This window comes from Canis lupus, chromosome 7 (genome assembly GCF_048164855.1).
Source record: "Canis lupus baileyi chromosome 7, mCanLup2.hap1, whole genome shotgun sequence".
NCBI classification, from domain to species: domain Eukaryota; kingdom Metazoa; phylum Chordata; class Mammalia; order Carnivora; family Canidae; genus Canis; species Canis lupus.
The window spans coordinates 71,058,072-71,078,209 of record NC_132844.1 but is presented as its reverse complement, the minus strand read 5'-3'; the positions used below and the strand labels follow the sequence as shown (position 1 = coordinate 71,078,209).

At 52.4% G+C, this 20,138-nt stretch overlaps 2 protein-coding genes and 1 long non-coding RNA gene across 8 annotated transcripts; 1 reads left to right on the top strand and 2 right to left on the bottom strand.

The window, feature by feature from the left end:
• Positions 1–16: 16 nt before the first annotated feature.
• On the bottom strand, positions 17–15,262 carry ATF6B (activating transcription factor 6 beta). Of its 5 annotated transcripts, none has more exons than XM_072833636.1 (18): positions 15,094–15,240; positions 14,643–14,722; positions 14,427–14,505; positions 14,090–14,181; positions 13,267–13,402; positions 10,589–10,674; positions 10,315–10,450; positions 10,096–10,227; positions 9,806–9,939; positions 8,866–9,051; positions 8,655–8,746; positions 8,048–8,227; positions 7,764–7,871; positions 7,547–7,628; positions 7,275–7,345; positions 6,916–7,027; positions 6,692–6,805; positions 17–34 (listed from the first exon to the last, which is right to left on the bottom strand). In XM_072833636.1, exons 1-17 carry the CDS (start codon positions 15,206–15,208, stop codon positions 6,713–6,715), a joined length of 1,914 nt encoding a protein of 637 aa, XP_072689737.1. In that variant the 5' UTR covers positions 15,209–15,240; the 3' UTR covers positions 17–34; positions 6,692–6,712. The 5 variants fall into 5 exon arrangements, with proteins under 5 accessions (XP_072689737.1, XP_072689738.1, XP_072689735.1 ...); XM_072833637.1 differs by lacking the exon at positions 17–34 and adding an exon at positions 5,461–6,184 and having other exon boundaries at positions 15,103–15,262; XM_072833634.1 differs by lacking the exon at positions 17–34 and adding an exon at positions 5,461–6,184 and having other exon boundaries at positions 6,692–6,776; positions 15,103–15,261.
• On the top strand, positions 4,632–6,749 carry LOC140637286 (uncharacterized). The gene is made up of 3 exons (XR_012034489.1): positions 4,632–4,678; positions 4,796–4,846; positions 6,612–6,749. It is a non-coding gene; the product is annotated as an uncharacterized lncRNA (long non-coding RNA).
• Positions 15,263–15,711: 449 nt separating the features above from the next.
• FKBPL (FKBP prolyl isomerase like) lies at positions 15,712–17,298 on the bottom strand. 2 transcript variants are annotated; one of them, XM_072833650.1, is made up of 3 exons: positions 17,117–17,254; positions 16,411–16,859; positions 15,712–16,203 (listed from the first exon to the last, which is right to left on the bottom strand). In XM_072833650.1, the coding sequence occupies exons 2-3, from the start codon at positions 16,783–16,785 to the stop codon at positions 15,736–15,738; spliced, it is 843 nt and encodes a 280-aa protein (XP_072689751.1). In that variant the 5' UTR covers positions 16,786–16,859; positions 17,117–17,254; the 3' UTR covers positions 15,712–15,735. The 2 variants fall into 2 exon arrangements, with proteins under 2 accessions (XP_072689751.1, XP_072689750.1); XM_072833649.1 differs by having other exon boundaries at positions 15,712–16,859; positions 17,117–17,298.
• Between the last annotated feature and the right edge of the window lie 2,840 nt (positions 17,299–20,138).

Below are 20,138 nucleotides of genomic sequence, written 5' to 3'. Positions count from 1 at the left end.
CCGTGGATCTCGCAGACAGTAAGAAGGAGGGAGTCTGCAGCGAGCAGGGGGAGGAGAAGGGGAGGACCAGCATGAGGTCAGGGAGGGGAGCGGAGATGGGGCAGGTCCTCCCACTCCTCCAGTCCCTGCCAGGCCCTCCCAACGTCATTGCATGCCCCCTCTCCCCGCCTCCCCGTCTGGGATCACTGAGTCCCACAATACAGTCGACTTGCCCCTGCATCCTTGGGGCATCCCTCCCACATCCTTTCCCCATCGCATTTGGACTCTTCCTTTCCACCCCAATTTTTGCCCAACTTGACATCCCCAAACCTTATGCCATTTCTCTTTTCTCCCCACCATTTGCCCACCTGCTGCTCCTGCTCTCTCACTGGGTTCTCCTCTCTACCAACACCCTTCCACAGTGGCCAGCCCTCTCCCTCCTCGGCACCTCCTCTCCCACCACTCTGCTCCAGCTGGGATCTTGCCCCACCTACCTGTTGCCCAGCACCCCCTTTCTCTTCCGGCCATTATCTCCTGGCAGTGTGTATGTGTGTGGGGTGGGGGAGGAAACCTCCCTCCCAAGCCCAAATCCCTCCCCGGCATGAGGCCTTCTCTGGAACTCCTTGTCCCCACCCATCCCTCCTGCCTGGTCCTATTGCTCCCACCTCAGCCTCATCTCTTCTATCTTTTCTACTTGCCCTGTCCCTGTACTGCCTCTCCCCCTCTGTTCTGTTTAGTCCACTACCTGTTTTCAGCTTGGGATCACTGCCCCCTTTTCATTCTCTCACCTCAGCAAATTCTAGAGAAATGGCAGATGAGGAGGCTTGGGTACCGGCCAATCAAGGGTTTGGCTCAGCACCAGGATGTAGAAGACTTGGGAAGGAGGTTGGGGTTCAGGGGAGACAGGGAAGAGGAGCCGAAAACTTAGGCAGGAGGTTTAGGAGAGAGGTTTAGGGATGGAGCCAGAGCTAGAGGCAGGAGGCAGATGTGGGGGTGGGCCTGTGAATAGCTGGGCTAAGTCAGTGGAAGGCTGAAAGGTGCGGCAGGGGAGCAGAAGCGGGGGTAAGGAGAGCTGGGAGCTGGGAGAGGAAAGCACTTTGACCTCAGGCAGAGGCAAGATGACTGACACTAGAAGACAGGACAGCAGAAATATCCCTGTGTGGCCCCATTTTCCTTTGTGCTCACTGTCTTGACCAGGGGCTAAAGAGACTTTTGCCACTGAAGAGAAGTATCCAGGCTGAGGCATCCCTGCCCCAGGTTTCACAAGGAGAGTTCTTGCTACCCCACTACCAACCTCACCATTGGGGAATAGACTGGCCCAGTCATAGGTGATGGGTGAAAGGGACCTGAAGAAGCCTTTGTGTGTCTGAGTCTGTCACTTGGGTTGGAGCATAGGGGTCTGCACCCTAGATTGGATCCCCCTGGTTGCAGGGTGTGTTGATCCTGGGTCAAAGCACACTGGCACATGTGGCTGCCACATGCCCAGTCAGTGACCTCTGGCTGAGGGCAAAAGCTTGCACAGACCCTCGCATGGGTGTCCCCGTGTGTCTGTATGTGTGTGTGGCTGTTTTTTTCCTGGCTTTGATGGGGAGGATGAAGTCAGCATCTTGGACGGAACTGGGCTCAGCTTCCTTCCTGTGCCTTGGCCCAAAGCCTCCAGAGCCTGGAGTAGGTAACAATTTCCCTCTGATCTGGGGGGCTGGGGGCCAGGGGAGCACATGAAAGGGTGAGGGAGGGTCTGAAACAGGATTACTTGGCGAGAGCAGACTGCACAGAGGATGGATTTTCCCTTATATCCCCAGGTTTCAGTAATTCTGTCCCATGGTCATAGCCACTGTTTGCCCTATGCATTAATCTTGGTCTTATTATTTACTAAGTATGGTCACCATGAGTATACTTGGCCCAAGGAGTGGCCAGAAGACCCTGGATACGTGAGAGCTCAAAGAACGGCCACGGGGTGTTTTGGAAGCCCATGGCAAGTGGCAAATGGGACACCACAGTCTCAGAGAACAGAGGGGGATTGCACAGGGTTACAAGGCATCTGAGGAAGCCACTGGAAGCTCAACAGACAGAATTCCAGGTTCTGAAGTCATCATGGTCTACAATTTGACTTAGCCCCTGGATTTAGGCTCTTGGAGGAGCTCTCATCTCACATATGTTTGCATCTTGTTGGGGAAGTACCAGACCTTGCATAGCACAGGTGCCTAATAAATGCTTGTCACTAAGGAATTGTGAGGGCAGCCCTGGTGGCGCAGCGGTTTGGCGCCACCTGCAGCCTGGGGTGTGATCCTGGAGACCCGGGATCGAGTCCCACATCGGGCTCCCTGCATGGAGCCTGCCTCTCTCTGTGTCTATGAATAAATAAATAAAATCTTAAAAAAAAATAAAATAAAACCTTTAAAAAAAAAAAACTAAGGAATTGTGAGAGGACTGGGTGCGAAGGATGGGGAAAGGGAGTCTGGTAGGAGCCCTAGGCGTGGAGGCAGGGAGGCCTAATTGTCAGAGCCAGGCGCCTTCACGAAGGTGTTTCAGGCAGTGGGGAGAAAGGTCGGAGCTGTTGACAGCTGTCCACGTGCTCTGGCTGATCTCAGAATCCTCAGTCCAGGGTCTCGTCTCTGGGCTTCCATCTTTGCTCCTGTCCTGACCTCAGGAGGATGAGGGATAAAAGGTACAGAGGGAAGGCAAGGAGGGCAATCAAGGGCAAGACCCTGCAGGTGCAGACAGCGAGCGAGGAGAGGCCAGGGGCTGCGGGCCAAGGGAGCAGTCCTAGGGAGGGGGACAAGGCAGTTGTACCGGGCTCCCATTGACAAAACACTCTGCAGCACAGCACAGGCCTTGGATTCATCTGGCCTTGTGGCTGAGGAAATGGAGGACGGCAGAGGTCAGGTGACCTGTCCACGGGACTTGCCAAGGGTGAAAGTGGGCCTCCACCCGGGTTTTCCAATTCCCAAGCTTGTATTCTCTCCCCTCCCCCAGGAAGAGCCATGGAAAGATAGAAGACTCAGGGCAGAAAATCTGGATTTTTGAAACTCTTTTCTGCATCCAGTTATTACACAGATTCAGTAAGAAAAAATCACCAAGTCTAAGCCAGGAGACTCAATGTTCCACTATTGAGGAGATAGTGGGGCAAGGGGCTCAGAGAGAAGAGACGGCCTGACACAGGACATGGGAAAGAACCAAGAGCCCGGGGCTGGGAAGGGACAACAGAGCCACAGAAGGCAGGCTTTGGACCCTTAGGACCTCCTCTGCCGGGAGACACGGGTGTGGGGAGAAGGGAGGAGGGAGGACATTTCTATCTCGTGACAAAAGAAAGTCACACAATTGTTTTGTTCTCTGCTCTGGGGCGGGTGGGCGCCTATATTTACCAGAGGGACTGAGGTTGCTGTGGCAACCACACATCTGGGCCCTGGAATCCAGATGTGCTGTATCCAGAAGCCATAGCAGAACGATGAGGCAAACATTAGGCTCTCCAGTCCTGGCCCCTACAGCTGGGAAGAGGACGGGGGATTGAAGAGGGGAAGGGTGGGGGAGGGCCAAAGCAGCAGTTGGGGAGAAGAGAAGTGGACAAAGGGGTGTGAAGAGAACTAGGGAGGGGGTGGCATGAGGAGGGGAGAAGCCAGAGCACAGAGTCAGCAGTAGGAGGATGGAAGAACAGAAGGAACAGAAAAGAGTGAAGCAGCAGGGAGGAAGGGCAAAATACAAAAAGGAGTGAGGAAACAAGGAAGGAGGAATGGAGACTAGAGTCCAAAAGAAGAGGTGAGGTTGAATAGAGGAAGTGAGGACTCCTGGCTGGGTGAGGGCAAGGAGAGGCAGAGAGGAATCCAGAGCAAAGAGGCAGAGGCAATGGGTCAGGGATGATAAGAGGAACAAAAGGCTGGATCCAGAGAAAGACTGGGTGAGCCTGGGGGTACAGGAGCGGACAGCAGCCCTGTGCTGAGGTGGCCTAGTGACCTGGGCTACACGTGGGCCTGGTGGGTGGCAGCCACAGCCAGAGACTCACCTGCCTTCCCCTTCCCAGCCCTCCTCCCTCCCTCCACGCCCCTCCTGAGCCTTCTGCCACCCCATAACTCAGCCAGCAGTCAGCCGACTGTGCCAGCTCACAGCAAAGTGCCAGGTGTCCCCTGCCACTCAGTCAGAGGTGCAGCAGGCCCCACCCCAGGGCCCCCAGTCCGAGATGCCAGCACTTGGGAACATCCCTGTGCTGCGGTCAGGAGCGATGTCACCATGGGATGATGGGACGATAGGACGGTGATGCACCCAGTTGGGGTAGGAGTAGAACAGAGGAGAAAGGGGCAATGTAAATGCAGAGAGACAGGTGTGAGGGACAAGGGACAGGTGTGCCTTTAGTGACATCGTTCATCCTCACACCATCCCTGAGGAGTAGGCAGGAGTATTCCATGCTACTGATGAGGAAACTAAGGCCCAGACTGTGTAAGTTACATATCAAGGACATCCATGGATGAAAGGTAAAGCAGGGAATCAAATTCAGGCGATCTGCTTCACAAATCCCTGTCCTTGCACTCACTGCCTGGATGAGGCTCAAGGGACGCAAGGACAGGAAGGCCCAGAAGCCAGGGCTGGGCTCCTCCAGAGGGAGGAGGCGCCTAGTTCCTGGGAGCCCTAGTTCCAGGTTGCCATAGTTACTCAGTGTTTTCACCCCAAACACAGTAATGGGAAGTGGGGGAGCCTGGCTGGACACGTGAGTTTCTCCCCTCCTCCTTTAGGCCTGGGCTCAAGGCCTGGGCGGCCCCTGTCATCTGGGCATTGAGCCCAGGCCCAGCCCACACCCTCTAGCTGACCCAGGACACTCCTGCAGGGCCAGGCCAGAGGTGCTGCTGGACAGAAGCCACTGACAGGATCCCCCCAGGTGGAGTGAGATTTGGCCCCTCACCCTCTGTCCTGTCCCCCTTCCTCCTAATTAGAACCACAGCCTTTCCTGCCAGATCCGTTCTCATCCTTTTCTTTCAACTAGGCTCTCAAGTCTCAGTGTCCTCCAGTTTGGGGCTGAGAAGATGCTCCTTAACATCCCCCTTCCCTCCAAACACCACCCCCATCTCCAGTGTGGCCCCTCCTTTCTGGCTTGCAGCCCTCTGGCCCCAGCTCTGCTGTTTGTTCAAGCTGCTCGTCCTGGAAATCAAGGGGAGGGAGGGAGAACCTGCTAGAATGCAGGGGGCCCAGGCTTTGGTAAAGGGAAGACAGGGTGTGGGGCCCCCTGTCCTTCCTGTTTACTCAGACACATTCCAGGGATCTGTATCCTCAAGGCTGTCACGCCATGAGACATCCCACCCTCATCCCCTGGCTAGACAGACATACCCCAGTGTTGTAGGGGTGGGGACAAGGGGATGACATGAGGTCTGGGATCCCATACCCACTCCACCCCTGAGTCGGCTACGTCTTCAGTGCTTGATTCTCTGATGTACTGGCCCTACAGAAGCCAATTTCCCCCAAATTCTCCATCATGAGCCAGGAAGGCAGCCACCATTCCTTCAACTCCCTCCAAGTTGTTTATTTAATAATAAAAAAGAAGATTGTACATATACATAAACCTGATCTCCCACTACCACCCATCCTTTACTCCCAGTAACTAGCTCCAAAATGTAAAAATGTCCCTTGTCCCTCCTGGGGACTAAATTCCCACCTCCACCCCCACCCCTCAAATAGAGAAACAAAAGAATGAAGAGTGTGTAGGAGTCCACCCATCCCAAAACTTAGTCTCACTCAATACCCTCGAAGAAAGAAGCAGGAATTAGGGGTTCAGAGAAATTAGAGGAGTCTATATTCTAAAAAGGGGTAAGAAGAGAGGTGAACTGCCTCATCTCCAAATAAGTGCTTAACCCCACACCCTGTCTTCCCTTTACCAATTGCCCCAAGCCCGGGGATCTGAGAACTTAGGAAAGCCACACTGGGTTGCGCCACCCCCCCCCCCCCCGCCGCCCAACACACAACCAGCTCTAAGTCAGTGTAAGTTGCAAAGGTCAGGGGTGATTGAGGTAGAAGGGCTGGTGGGAGGCCTGGTGGGCCTGGCCAGCTGCAGAAGCTGGCAAGGGGCCACCTGTAGCATTGCCCGGGGTCGAGGACGGCTGTTTTCGGAGCGAGGGGGGCACTGTGGAGGTCTTGATGTGAATCACCCTGGTGTCCATGACCTCACATTCGATCTGCATCATCTCCTCATAGTCCCCTGGGGCCCCCTGGCCTGACAGGGTCTCTGTGAGAAGGAGAGAGTTAAGAAAGAGCAGAAGGGCAGGCAAACAGAGGAGAAAGGTAGAGGCAGACAGGGATGGAGGGGCAATGGTGAGGAGGCAGATCCACATCCACAGGTCAAGGAGACGGCAGGGATGGAGTTGGTACAGGGAGAGGAGAGGGGTGAGAAAAGAAGATGACGTGGATAAATCACAGAGAACACATATGAGGGAGATCGTAGGGGAGAGGACATCAAGAGAAAACAGGAGGTGAGAATCTGGCAGTTCCCAGCCCACCTCCTCTGCCCACACCTACTCAAGGCCCTCACCAACAGATGGCCTACACTCTTGCCTCCTGCACTCTGTCTTCCTCTCCACCCATTTCCCCGCTTCTCATCCAGGAGTCTAGCCTCTCTTTGAAATGGCCCACTCCTCTCTCCATTTCCCCCTTAGCTCCTCATGCTGGACCTTCCTAGCAGAACCTTCACCTCCTCAATTTCAGCCCTCCCCAGCCCCGGCAAGGAGAGAATTACCATTGGGAGCCATGGCAGGCATCACCAGGGACATCTTGGGCCGAGACGTCTTATTGTGGCTGATGGCAGGAAGCAGCAAGTGGTCCTGGGAGACAGAAGGGCCAGGCCAGGAGGCTGGAGGCAAAGATGTGGACAGGTTCCTCCATCCTACTCTAGAGCCTCAGCCTCAAGATAGACTGCTGGAGAACCCAGGGTGACAGGGATGGGGCAGGGGAGGAACTCACCCTTCGGAAAGACACAACATAAAAGGTGTCCTCTCGTCGGTCAATTGCATCCAGGAACTCTGGCTGTGAACGGTCTGGGTGGCGATACAGCTGCAGTTGGCCCACAAAGTCCCTAGCCAAGTGGAGAAACAGGATTTGGGAGGAACTAAGCCCAATGCTCAGGTCCCACTGGGGAAGGTGGGAGAGGATGAGGGAGAAAAGGAAAAGAGCCCCCAACGGATGAGGAAGGCACAATGCCACTGATGGCAATGACAATGGGCACAGGACAGATTCTGGGGGTTTAGCTTTTTTTTTTTTTTGGTTTAGCTCTTGAGAGTGAAACCTCCCTTAATAACAGACAAGCACCCCCATACACTCACCTCTCTGGGGGCACCAGGGACTGGGTGGGGACTGCCTTAACTGGAGGTGACTTCTTCCGTAGCTGAGACTTCTGGAAGGAGAAGTATCTAAGGATGTGAAGAGGGTGAAGGCAAAGGGAAAGAGAGACGGCCCCTGGAAGCTGATGTCACCTCACCCCTCCACTCACCCCAAATGATCCCTCAAACCTCCACAAAGAGATGCTAACTCAAAATCCCTAAGACATCTAGTCTTCCAGTGGGCCTTCCTGGAACCAGCCCTAGCCCCCTCCTACCTGTCTCTCCTGGGCCCTCTGGGGGATCTTCCGCCGTCCTCTCTGGTGGCGCTGGACCCAGCCGCTCAGCTCATCAGCAAGCCTGAGGAAGCAGAGGCCAAGGCTCCCATCTTCCCTGCCCGCAAGCAGCAGGAAGAAGAGAGGGCAGGGAGAACTGGTGCTTTAGCACAGCAGGACAGCCAGGCCAGAGAGGATGTGCCTCAGCTGGCAACCGCACCTCAGAGACTCGGTCCGGTTGAAGTGCCGACAGTCAGAGGAGAGGAAGAGCTGGTCCAGGTCTCTCAGGAGCAGCTCCTTGGCACCCCCGGGGAAGGCTGTCAGGTTCCTGGAGTGAGGCAGGAAGGGGGAAATGACCAGAGGCTGACCAGCACCCCTTGACCAGCAGAACAGGCAATGATGGCAAGAGAACTCTGGCTCCCCTCAAAAAGAAAAGGTAACTTTTGGGGAGAAGATACACTTGGCAAAGTGTACTTCCCAAAAGGGAGAGGGCCCTCTCCTCACCTGAAACCTGGTCGGCCTGGTGGGCTGGGATGGAGCTCCTCAGGGCCCAGGGAAGAACCCCTAAGGGGTTCCACTCCCTCAACTGGCTCTTGTGTTGAGAACTCTAGCAAGTGTCTCCGGGGCTGAGGTTCCTCTCTGCTCATCCGAGGAGACAGAGGAGCTGGAGGAGGCTCACTGATGCTGGGGATAAGGAAGGACGGAGAGTGAGGGGTTCTGGCTTTATCAAGGGGCCTGCTTAAGATCCTAGGCTCTGCAGACAGCCCATGTGGGTTCCAGTCTACTCCACAAGAGTGAATCTCTTCACATGTAAGATGGGAATGAGAACTATCCCTACCCCCTAAAGCCAGGAAGCATGAGAACTCGGTAAGCGCTTTAAAAGTGACTATTTTCACCAATATTATTAGCACTATCTGCTCCAGGTGAGGACCTACCACTTGAGAAAAATGATGGAATGAGAAGGGACTGGCTGGATGCATCACTGGTGCTAAGGACACCAGCACTGTCTGTGTGTAAGCAGGATGAAAGGCACTATGCCAATGCATGCCGGCAGGCAGTGGTGAGGGTGGCCTTCACCCTGAAGCTTGGGGGTGGGTGGGGAAGGTCTCACCTGACAGGTCCAAAGTTGAAGGCAATGAAGAGAAGGAAGACCATGATGCAGACCACCTTCCTGTTTCCAGAACCTAACTTGAGCTCGCTGTTCTAAGGTGCAGAGAAAGGGCAGAGAGAGAGAGAGAGAGAGAGAGAGAGAGAGAGAGAGGCATAAGTCAGCCCAAAGGAGCAGGTATTCCCATTGGCCCCCCAAGGTTGACCGGTCTTACCTCTGCCAGCAGGGCCTCCAGTCGCCGCCGGAGGGCAGCATTCTCCCGGCGGAGCTGCTGGTTGTCCGCCAACACCGCCTGCAGCCGGGCCTCCAGCCCCTGCAAATACTCTTTCTTCTTCCTCCTGGACTGGCAGGCTGACTCCCGGTTCTTGATCATTCGCTGCTGCCGCTTCAGCAGCTTTGCCTAGGGTCCCCAGACGGTCGGACGGTCGAACAGTCAAAGAAAGGAACGACAGATGGGTGGGAGAGGGGAACCATATCTCCCAACTTCAGGGACTGATCAGCCACTGCTCACACTGGCCACTCTCCTGCCTTCCTGTCCTCTACCTACTTGGCTGGAGAAGGGCCATCCCTCTCTGCTAAAACATTTCAAGGAAGAGCCCTTCTCTCACCACTCCATCTTTCCTGTTCCTCAGAGCTGGGAGAAGTCAGACTGTAGGAAGAACTTCCTCCATCCTAGCTCCTGGTGGAAACTCCGTTCCTTTCCCTGGTTGGGGGGCGGGGTGTCTTCCTTCCTCTCAATTCTTTTTAAGGGCCCACAGCTTAACTTTGCTATAATTAAAGAACACTTTACCTGGTTTTCTGTTAGGAGCCTCCCTCTACTAACTACCGCCACAGTCACAACCACTGCCTTAGATTTACTGACACCATTCCATTTCTCTGCCTGCAGTGATAGCAAAACTAAGTAAGGATCCTAAAATTATACAGATTTGATGTTGACATGCAAATATAAGCTGTTATCCTGGAATGGTGTCAGTAAATTATACAGATTTGATGTTGACATGCAAATATAAGCTGTTATCCACTTGACCTTCAGGATCATTTTATGTGTTCACTTCTTTTTTGTTCCTTCCTCAATCCACAATTCTCTTTCCCATGACAGACTTCCCTCCTCCCTTCCTATTACTAGCCTTAGCCCCCTCCTCCCCAATACTTACATCCACTTCAGGTGGGCAGGAGTTCCCAGGCATAGGAGCTGGAACAATGCTCTTCCTCTCAGGCCTTGGAGCAGCGGGGGCTGGCCCCTCAGGCTGGACCCGAATAGCACCTTGGATGAGGACAACTGGGGACACTGGGGCAAATGATTAGGGGGAAGTGAGACCTGTAGGTCAGGTGGAGTTATAGTATACACACCCCCACCTGAGGACCCAAAGGTTGGGAGCCTCAATGGCTATGAGCTCGCCAAGAAAGTCAATCCAGCCCGGCTCCTTCTCTCCTTCTTCAGTACCTGGGGGTGGCTGGACAAGGGGCTGCAACAGGATGGTGGTGCTGGGGGGCACAGCTCTGGGTGGCATTGGGACGGTGGTTATCACCACAGGTTTGGGCTGCAAGGGTGGCTTCCGGGTGGGCAGGGCTTTGCCTGATGGAAGGGGAAAGGAAGGAAGGAAGGAATGTCAGACTCAAGGCATCTTGCCAGGGATCCCAAGGTGTCAGGAGGCCCTATTACCTAAGGAGCCATCGGAGGATGGGCCCATGCTGATCTGGACACCTCCAAGTGGGGGGCCTAGGACATCCTGCAGGAGACACCCTTGAGGTGACAGTGACTCCGTCTTCACTTCCAGTACCTCTTCTCTTATAAAAGCCTGTGTTGGGCATTCCAGAAGATATGTGAGTCAGGAGGAATGTCAAGGAGAAGGAGCTGAAAAAGAATGCTTTCATACTTCTGAGAGTCAGAAGGAACTCACCAGAATATGAGACAGAAAAAAACAGTTGATGCTCACCTGACTGGGGGACTCTGCTGAAAGCAGGGAAGCCTCAGAGTTGATGGAGGAGGACGGAGAGACAGGTTCTATCTTGGTCTGGATATCTATCGGATGATAGGAGACAAAATGCTGGATATCAGATAAACACTACAGAAGAGAATTAAGAGAGGGGATAGAAGACATGGTCCTTTCTCTTTTGTACCAGAAAAATAAAGCTGGCCGTAGGCATACAATCTAGAAGGAGCTAGAGCCATGGGCTGCTGACTTGCTGGCTCTCTTCTCACCTTCTGACCCAGGACTTTCCCATCTTTTTCCCTGGCTCCTAAAGCCATTATGAGTCTTTATGCTGACAACAGCTAAGTCTGCATTTCTACCCTTGACTGCTCCCCTATGTTCTGATTCCCACTCCCTGAGATGCCTGCTGATCATTTCCTTTCTCATACCCCACCTCGGGGCTCACTGCCTGTCCCTTCACACAAATTCCCTCTCTACTCTGTCAGCCTCCCAGGCCCCAAATCGCAAAGACTCAGTCCTCTGAGCCTTCCTGGCCTCTGTTAAATCCACCTGTGAGGCACAGTGATCACCCCACATGGGCAAAATAAAACTCATCCAAGGGCCAGATTCAGCTCCAAGGTCAACAGTCTGCCACTACCTTTGGTCCATACCACTCATTTATATTCTTAATTATATAATTCCTAAGACTGCTATATTAAAATTTCAACTTCCATTTGTGAATAGTTAGCACAAGCATATGATATAAAACCCCAAAGGACCAAGGGTAATTCAGTGAAACAGATCTTCTTCCCTTCCTTGTCCACCAGCCACCCAGATCCCTCCTCAGAGGTGACCACTATTTGATTATTAAGCATGTGTTATGACCCTCATGAGACTCTCCAAAAGCAAGGATTATGTCTGATGCTTCCTGTCTATCAAAGTGATGGGTGAAGCACAGGCCCTCAAGAGACCTAATTTGTTTAGCAGAGAATCTGACTCCTTAAAGTCACCAACAATCAATTTGCTGTGAAAAGGTTTTCAATCCTCATCTTGTTTATTCTCTTTGTAACTTTTAATAATACGTGGATATGGTCTGTTTGTCTCTCTGGGCCCACTCTGTATCCTTCCCAGCATCGCTCTGAGGCCAGAGAGGAAAACATGAATGGACTGAATCACTGGGCTCCCTTGCCCTATAGCTTCTGGTTGGAGTTCAACCAAAGAGAGGCAGTGACAGGAAACCCTGAAGCCACTTTGCAAGCCACACTCAACATGTCCAGCACTGAATTCATCATCGTCCCTGACTGGGGAGCTCTTGCTCTTACCATACCTATCTGCCCTGGCAAGAAACCCAGGCATCTTCTTCAAATCCTATGCAAGAAGTCACTGCAATTCATCCATTCTACTTTATTCTTTCTGTTTCTTTTTGGCATCCACATATCCTACTTGATTAAATGCATTCAGTCCTGCCTTTCCATGTTCCATTCCCTCTACTTGCCACCAGAGTCACCTTTCTAATCACATTGCTCTCCTGCTTGATTCTTCAGAGGCTCCCAAATGTCCACAGGATAAAAGCTAAGAGTCCCTTAGCAGGGTTCCCACCTGGCCCTGCAGCCTCTGCAACTTCTTGCCATTTCCCACTCCCTCCCCACATCCACTCTCACAGGATCCAAGTTCCCTAGACTCACACACAACACACACACACACACACACACACACACACACACACACACGAATCTCCATATTCATCTATTCATCTTCTGGCTAATTTCTATATGTCTTTCAAAACTCGGCTCGGGAAACCCTGCCTCCAGAAACACATCCCTGATCCAGCCCCCATCAGGTGAGCTGCCCCTTATGAGCTTTCGTGGCACCCTATGATGTCTATCCTGGAATTCCCACACCTTCAGCAACTGGCATGTGTCTTTTCCCTCCCACCACACTATAGGATTCTTGGGTCAGTGTGGTGCTCATATCTTCGTCTTTGCACCCCTAGCACCCTGTCCAGTATGTGGCATGGAGTAGGTGCTCAGTAAATGCTTACTGTAGGGACACCTGGGTGGCTCAGCAGTTAAGCATCTGCCTTTGGCTCAGGGTGTGATCCCGGGTCCTTGGATGGAGTCCCACATTGGGCTCCCTGCAGGGAGCCTGCTTCTCCCTCTGCCTATGTCTCTGCCTCTCTCTGTGTCTCTCATGAATAAATAAATTAAAAATCTTTTTAAAAAATGTTTACGTGTAAATTGGTAAGAGGAAATGAACTTGGTAACACTTAAAAGTAGCACAAATAATGTTCATTGTAGAACCTAGGAGTTGGGTATATGGTATTTCAGCTCTTTTGTAAGTTTGAAAAACTTTATAATAAAACACCAGGAGGAAAGAATAACATAAAATTCCCTAATCTATCCATACTTTTTTATTTTTTTTTAAATGCAAAGCAATAGGAAGTTAAATCACACAATAGGATACTAGGGATGAGAAAAAGAAAGGAAAACTATTCCCATCTCTTCAGTGCAGTTTTTGCTGTGGTTTCCTAAAACTCTCCCTCCCCTTCCCGGCCTTTGGTCATCTACCATTTCCTCTCCCCGCCTTTTCCTCTGTGTCCTGCATCCCTCCCCCATACACACACACACACACACACACACACACCCTCACTCTCTCTCTCTCTGCCTTGGGAAAGCCTGGGGGTGGTGGTAGGCTGTTATTACCTGAGGGGTCATCAGAGGTGGGACCCACATTGATCTGCACGGTTTCAAATGGGGATGTTGGATCATCTCCTAGGAGGCAGAGTGGGGGTGCCAAGGATTCTGTCTTCACAACTAGCACCTCCCCTACACCAAGGGCCTAGGTGAGAGTGAGAGGGAAGGAGACAAAGAAGAAAACAAGAGTTGAGAGCAAGACCAAGAACAAAAGCTTCACAGCTTACTAAATATTTGATATTCTGCTTTGAATGGTGCTGAGCATCTCCCTGAGCTGTCTCTGGTCCCCTGTTTTCTCTATTTTATTCTGGGATGGTCGATGAAGTCTCATTATTTCAAATATTGTCTTAAAGTGAACAACTTGGGCAAGAGCAATTCTAGACTCCTCAGCAGTTAACAACTCTCTTCTTCCCAGCCCCACCACGGCTGGCACATAACTGTATATTAAAAAGACTCCCGGCAGCCCAGGTGGCTCAGCAGTTTAGGGCCGCCCTTCGGCTCAGGGCGCGATCCTGGAGACAGGGAATTGAGTCCCACATCGGGCTCCCTGCATGGAGTCTGCTTCTCCCTCTGCCTGTGTCTCTGTCTCTCTCTCTGAGTCTCTCATGAATAAATAAATACAATTTTTAAAAAATAAATAAAAAGACTCCATCTTCACTTCTAGACAACCACTGCAGAGACATGTAAAAAAAAAAGACATTAAAGAAATCTGAAGGCACCACCACTACTCCATGACCTGTAGCACGGAAAATAGTCTCTCAGCTCCTATGGGGCGAAGGGAATGGAACTCAGTCTCTGCCACAAACAGGAGAAGGTGTCAGATGGCTCTCACCTGGCTGGAGGGCTCAGTGGAAAGATGGGATGATTCGGAGCTGAGGGAGGAAGAGGAGCAGGGGGAGGATGGCTCAGACTTCACCTGAAGATCTGGAAGAAAAGTTGGGGAATAAACAGGAAGTTGAGTCTGAGGAGTCCAAAAAGTGTCCAAAGACAAGGCGGTGAGGATCCCCTCCATCAGGGCAAAGGGGAACACATATAAGGGCCCTAAGGAGAGAGGAGTGCACAGGACTTATGAAGAGGAGGTGTGAGGATACAGGGAGTCCCGCGGTTCCTGGGAAACAGTGGAAAGCGAGGGTTTTGGAAGGATGAGCGAGTCACAGAGGATATCTTACCTGGGAAGATAGGCAGGGGGTCCCAAGGTGGTTCAGGGGGACTGACATCCATCCCCACGTCCAGGGAGCTGCTGCCAAACTGAATAAAGGGGAGCATTAAACGGCGGGAATGTGAAGAAGGCAATGGCTCCAAGAGCTCCGGCCTGGGGCAGAGTCCTGGTTCGGGGGCAATCCCACCCGCCACTGGTTAGAAAGACAAGGATGGGGGCGCGATACCGGGACATCCTGCTCTGGGCAACGGAAGAGCTGCGTCTGCTCCTCCGCCACATCATCCAGGCCGGTGTACAAGGTGCTGTCTGCGAGGGACACAGAGCGTCAAGGGTCGCCCGGTGGCCCAGGCTGCGGAGCCGCACAGCCGCACAGCCCCGGGCTGGCCCCTCATTGGCTCGGCTCAGCCAGACCTACCGCCCGCCCACTTGAAACCTGATGCCGCCAAGGAACTTCGGTCCCTCCTTCCCCCACCCCGGAACACCCCGACTTTTCCGCAGGGAACAGAGGTCGTCCCCAACTCCCGCATCCCCCCAGAGCACGACGGGCGCCCCGCTCCGCCCTCCTGCGGGTGATGGAGTCTCTGTTCGCCCGGCCTTCTTCCGTAGCCCTCCGCTTCCTCCCTGCGTGCCTCAGGATCACAGCAGGACACAACCCCCCTCCCTCCCCGAGGCCTCACTCCGCAGACCCCAGTCCTCCGGGCTCAGCAAGTTGTCGGTGAAAAAACGTGTCGGGTCCGCGATCTCGCTGAGGAGCATCAGTTCCGCCATCTTTCCCTCCCGCCCCCCAACCATGAGACGGTTCCCAAGGCCCGCCTCTCCCCACCATCGACTAATCAGTTGAGTCTTAAAAAAAAAAAGGCGACGTCCCGGAAGCTCTACCGACCAGTAAGAGAGGAGGGTGCTGAGTACAGGAGGTGGCTGGACAGGCCGGGCCAATGGGAGCGCGGCGGGAGGACGACGCTCCCACGCACAGGGGACCACACGGCGTGCGCATGCGCCAAGCGGGAGCCACGGCGAGAGCGCCTGGGAGAGGTAGTTCCCGGGGCTTAAAGGCCTGCCACCTCCCCCGGTCCTGGAGAAGATATGGATAAACACCCCAAAATGTGGTACACGTACTCATATGACTCCCCCCACTTTTTAAATATGGCTTTTAATGGTAAAAGAGGGAAAGAGGCGCCCTGAGACCACTGCTACCTCTCCAGGAAGGCAAACGTTGGGAGTGGGCCACGAGCTGAAACCCTCCCTCTGGGTCTCCTCAAAATCTCACAGCATAAACCACAATTCACAGGTGCCTGTCACTTTTAAGATTTAGCTTTTAATCAGCCAAACATCTTGCGCAGACCCTGAGCCAGCCCTGCATCTTGTTTCTTCCCCTGAATGATCACTTTTCCCAGCTCCTCCTGGGCTGCGCGGTTTTTTGGGTCTACCGCCAACACCTTCCTGAGGTCAGCAGTTGCTTTGTCAAGGTTCCCAAGGGCAGCCTGGGCAACCCCTCTTCGGTACAAGGCCTTTAAGTGGTCAGGCTCCCGCTCCAGCACTCGGTCACAGCTCTGGGCAGCCAGCTGGGGCTGCCCTAGTAGCAACTGACAGGCGGCCAGGTTGGCGTGTAGAACAGTTCGTTCTGGAGGGCCAGGTGGGGGTAAAGTCAGCAGCAGCCGAAGAGCCCGTCCGTAGCATCTGGCAGCCCCTTCAGGGTTCCCAGCTCTAAATAATTCTGTGCCCCTCGTGCGTTCTTTCTTGGCCAGGGCTTCCTTTTCACTGGCCTCCAGCTCCCAGGAGTCCCTGCCCTGCGTGAAGGAGGCCAGTGTGAGCCTGAATGGAGATTCAGGGTGCTCGGAGATCTGAAGCTGTGCCTCCTCACCTTGACACATGGACTCCAAGCATTTCTCTATGAGCTCCCCCCAAGTCCCTTCCCTCCACGGTCCTAACCCCATAGTTATCTCTGTCCAGCCCTCTGGCAGGCCTGACCCAAAAGGAAACCCAAAAGCCAGTACCCGGCAGCAGGAGCCTAGCTTGGGTTTGTCCAAGCCATGGCCGCGGATTATGATCTTCTTAACAAAGCTTCCGTCGGGACAGTACCAGAGATCAGAAGCTGGAAGGGGCTCTGGCATCTCACTGGTTGATCCAGGAGACTTCACTGAGTCTCCTTCAAGTCCAGCAGCCAGTTTTTCAGTCTCTTGAGGTTTCTCTAGAACTCGGCTGGCCAGAGCTGAGCTCACTCTCAGCTCGAGGATTTCAGTAGGACAGTCTTGGGGCTGCTGCCTAATCTCGGTGGTTGACTTAAGGTTTTCCTGGGGGTTCTCTTCCCGTCGTTGTTGCGGTTGAGAGGTGTCCTTGTCTCCTATTAGACTGGCCGGTGGCGTCTCCATTTGGTCGACCGGTTCCTTCCACCAGTGAGTGAACGGTGTTGGTCGGGGTGGGATGATCAATTTCAGGTCAGCACCTGAAAAGAAAACCCAAAAATGCTAATGGCAGGATTATTTCAATTCCCTTTTCGTCGTCTCCCGTCCTGCGGGGACCCAGGACCCCCAGTCCTCAAAGTCGTTTTTGTTTTTGTTTTCCTCCCAAGATCTCTGTCCGGCTGGAGCGTCCAGTCCCCCGAAGAGCTACTGTAGACCTCCTCCAGAACTATACATCCCACAAACCCCTGCGGCTCGGGTCACCGCCCAGCTACGGACACCCGGCGGAGCCAAAAACTACCTGGGCGGCCGGAACGCCTGGCCTGGTAGCAAGAGCCAGACCATTTGAATCACGTCTTCTTTCGGAGCCAAGTGCTTTGAGTACTATCCTGGGAGTCTTGCTCCAGGCGGAGAGGACGGTCGAGGGCCAGGAGCACCTGGGGACAATGACAGCTAGCGCTGGAGCCCGCCAGGCTGCGAGTCGAATCATATTTCCCGGCAGCCAATCCGGAGGACTGAGAGGCCTGGTGGGCCCGCCTTTTGGACGTGACGTCATTTCCCCCGCAACCGGAAGCTCCAGGCCTTAGCAACCGATCCTGGCCGAATCAAACCGAGCTTGGCTGGGTCCGACTGGCCCGATTATTGAGACTGGAAGCCTGAAGACTGGGCAACTGGGGTCCCTAGGGGGAGCGAGGGAATGCGGAGCTGGTGGTGAAGGAGAGCGGTAGCAGTCCTTTCCTTTTGTCTGAGGCCTCAGGCCCACCTGTGCTGTTCTCCTTCCTCCCGGTGTTCGAGCTCCGAGCCAGAGCCGCGCAGCCCGCTCCTTCGCCGGTTCAGCGCAAGGTGCTGCAAGAGAAATCCTCAAGCTTCTTTCCTCCAACTGCCTATCTTCCTTTGCGGGGTCACCTGAAGCTTCTCTTCCCTCGTACGCATTCATTGCCATTCAAGTCTTTTTCCTCGGAAATATTAGTGCTTTTCAAATCTTCTTGTGCATGCATATCACCGGGGGAACCTGTTAAATCCCAGGATTTGATTTAGGAAGGATGGGGTGGGGCCTATGATTCTGCATTTCATTTCTCCTTTTCTTTTTCAAGATTTTATTTATTCATGACAGACACACACACAGAGGCAGACATACAGGCAGAAGGAGAAGCAGGCTCCTCGCAGGGAACCCGGGACCCAGATCACGCCCTGAGCAGAAACCAGACCTCAACCACTGAGCCACCCAGGCGCCCCCTTTCTTTTTTCTTTTCCTTCTTTCTTTCGTAAACTAAAGTCTGCTTTATTCAGATTTCTTACTTTTTGCCCAGTGACTTTTTTCTGTCCCAGGATCTTACCCAGGATACCACATGCCATTTAACCATGTTTCCTTAGCTCCTCTTGGCTTTGAGTTTTCTCTGCCCTATTTTTCACCCTGTTTTGAACTACTTTTCAAGAGATGCTCTTTAACTCAAAACAATTTTCGGGGGTGGGGGAGGGTGGGGGACTCCTGGGTGGCTCAGTGGTTGAGCATCTGCCTTTGGCTCAGGGCGTGATCCCGGGTCCTGGGATCAAGTTCTGCATCTGGCTCCCCAAAGGGAGCGAGCCTGCTTCCCTCTCTGCCTGTCTCTGCCTCTCTCTGTGTGTCTCTCATAAAAAAGTAAATAAAATCTGAAGAAAAAACCCAACAATTAAAAAAATATTTAAATTCAATTAGTTAACAGTTACGTTAGTATTATTGTTCAAGGGTAGAATTGATTGATTCATCAGTTGCATATAACACCCAGTGCTCATGACATCATGTGCCCTCCTTAATGCCCATCACCCAGTTACCCCATCCCCCACCTACCTCCCCTCCAGCAATATTCAGTTAAGAATCTCTTATGGTTTGCCTCCTTTCTTTTCTTTTTTTTTTTTTTTAAGATTTTATTTATTTATTCATGAGAGACAGAGAGAGAGGCAGAGACACAGGCAGAGGGAGAAGCAGGCTCCATGCAGGGAGCCCGATGTGGGACTCGATTCCGGGGCCCCAGGATCAGGCCCTGGGCCAAAGGCAGATGCTCAACCACTGAGACACCCAGGCATCCCTCTTCTGCCCATTTCTTGACTGGATTATTTGTTCTATGTGTGTTGAGTTTGATAAGTTCTTTATAGATCTTGGACACTAGCCCTTTATGTGATAAGACATTTGCAAATATCTTCTCCCATTCTGTTGTCTTAGTTTTGTCAACTGTTTCCTTTGCTGTGCAAGAGCTTTTTATTTTGATGAAGCCCCAATCATTCATTTTTGCTGATTCTGTATTTCTAACAAGCTCTTGGGTGGCGATGCTGCTGATCCATGAACCACGCTTTGAATAGTATGATTCTAGAATACCTGTGCCCCTCAGTTTGTACTATATTTTGCCTCTATAACTGGTTAAACCTGTTCCATTGGGTGTGTCAGTGGAAAACTGGTCCTGCTCCTCCTAATAAAAGATGTAGGTCCCTTTTATTATTCAACCTTGCTTGACCAGCTCTGAGCATGGGCAGGGCCACCACAGCTCTTCAGGGAAGGAGAATTCAGTTCTCAGTACCTCATTTTGGCTCCTTCCTCAGTTTGCTCTCTAATAACCTGCCATTGTGCCTGACTATAAGGACCATCCCAGGACAGCCAGAAGGAGAGATAGTTTCATCAGTAGGCACAGAATTGTGTCAAAACACTTCTCTCTCTGTTTTGTATTGAGACTCAAGTCACTAACCTAGACTTCTCAAGTTTTATTTCTGGGTTCTGTGTCACAATAACCTTAGTCCACTGCCACCTCTTCCCCTATGGCTAAATATTCTGATTTTTGTATTCCCTGGGCTCCTGTTGAAAATTAATCCACCTTTTCTCCCTCCCTTTTCCTCTTTCTAATTTCAAGGATTTTTGGAAAAGGCAGGACATCTGGAATGAGTAACGAAAAGTTTAATTACACCGTAGTCCCTGGACAAAGTTGGCTGATTTGTATTGTGTGCCTTAACTGAGAGGGCCACTCTGATGACCCTTCAAAGATCAACTTCTCTCAGTTAAAAGAAACTGTAGTGTGCTACAAATGTATTGTTTTGTAATGTTCTCTTATTTTGCGTGTCGATTTCAGTTCTGACAGACTCTACAAGGCAGAGGCCTTGTCTCTATTTTTTTTGTGTCATCTCCTTCATTCATTCATTCAACAAGTACTTATGAGGACCTGCTATGTTCCAGGCAGCATGCTAGGAAATGGGGATACATAAATGAATGAAACTGACACAGTCTCTGCTTTCATGGAACTTCTAGTCTGGCCAAGGGAATACTAATTACAGTGGCATGAAGAAGGGTGAGATGCTAT

What these genes read in the sequence shown, in the direction of transcription:
- ATF6B (XM_072833633.1), bottom strand. Translation starts at nt 15,208, where the DNA reads ATGGTTGGGGGGCGGGAGGGAAAGATGGCGGAACTGATGCTCCTCAGC. An exon ending in CCACTGAGCCCTCCAGCCAG is followed by an intron (nt 13,403 to 14,089) that starts GTGAGAGCCATC and finishes ACTCTCACCTAG; the next exon opens with GCCCTTGGTGTAGGGGAGGT. An exon ending in TTCAACTTTGGACCTGTCAG is followed by an intron (nt 8,228 to 8,654) that starts GTGAGACCTTCC and finishes CCTTATCCCCAG; the next exon opens with CATCAGTGAGCCTCCTCCAG.
- FKBPL (XM_072833649.1), bottom strand. Translation starts at nt 16,785, where the DNA reads ATGGAGACGCCACCGGCCAGTCTAATAGGAGACAAGGACACCTCTCAA.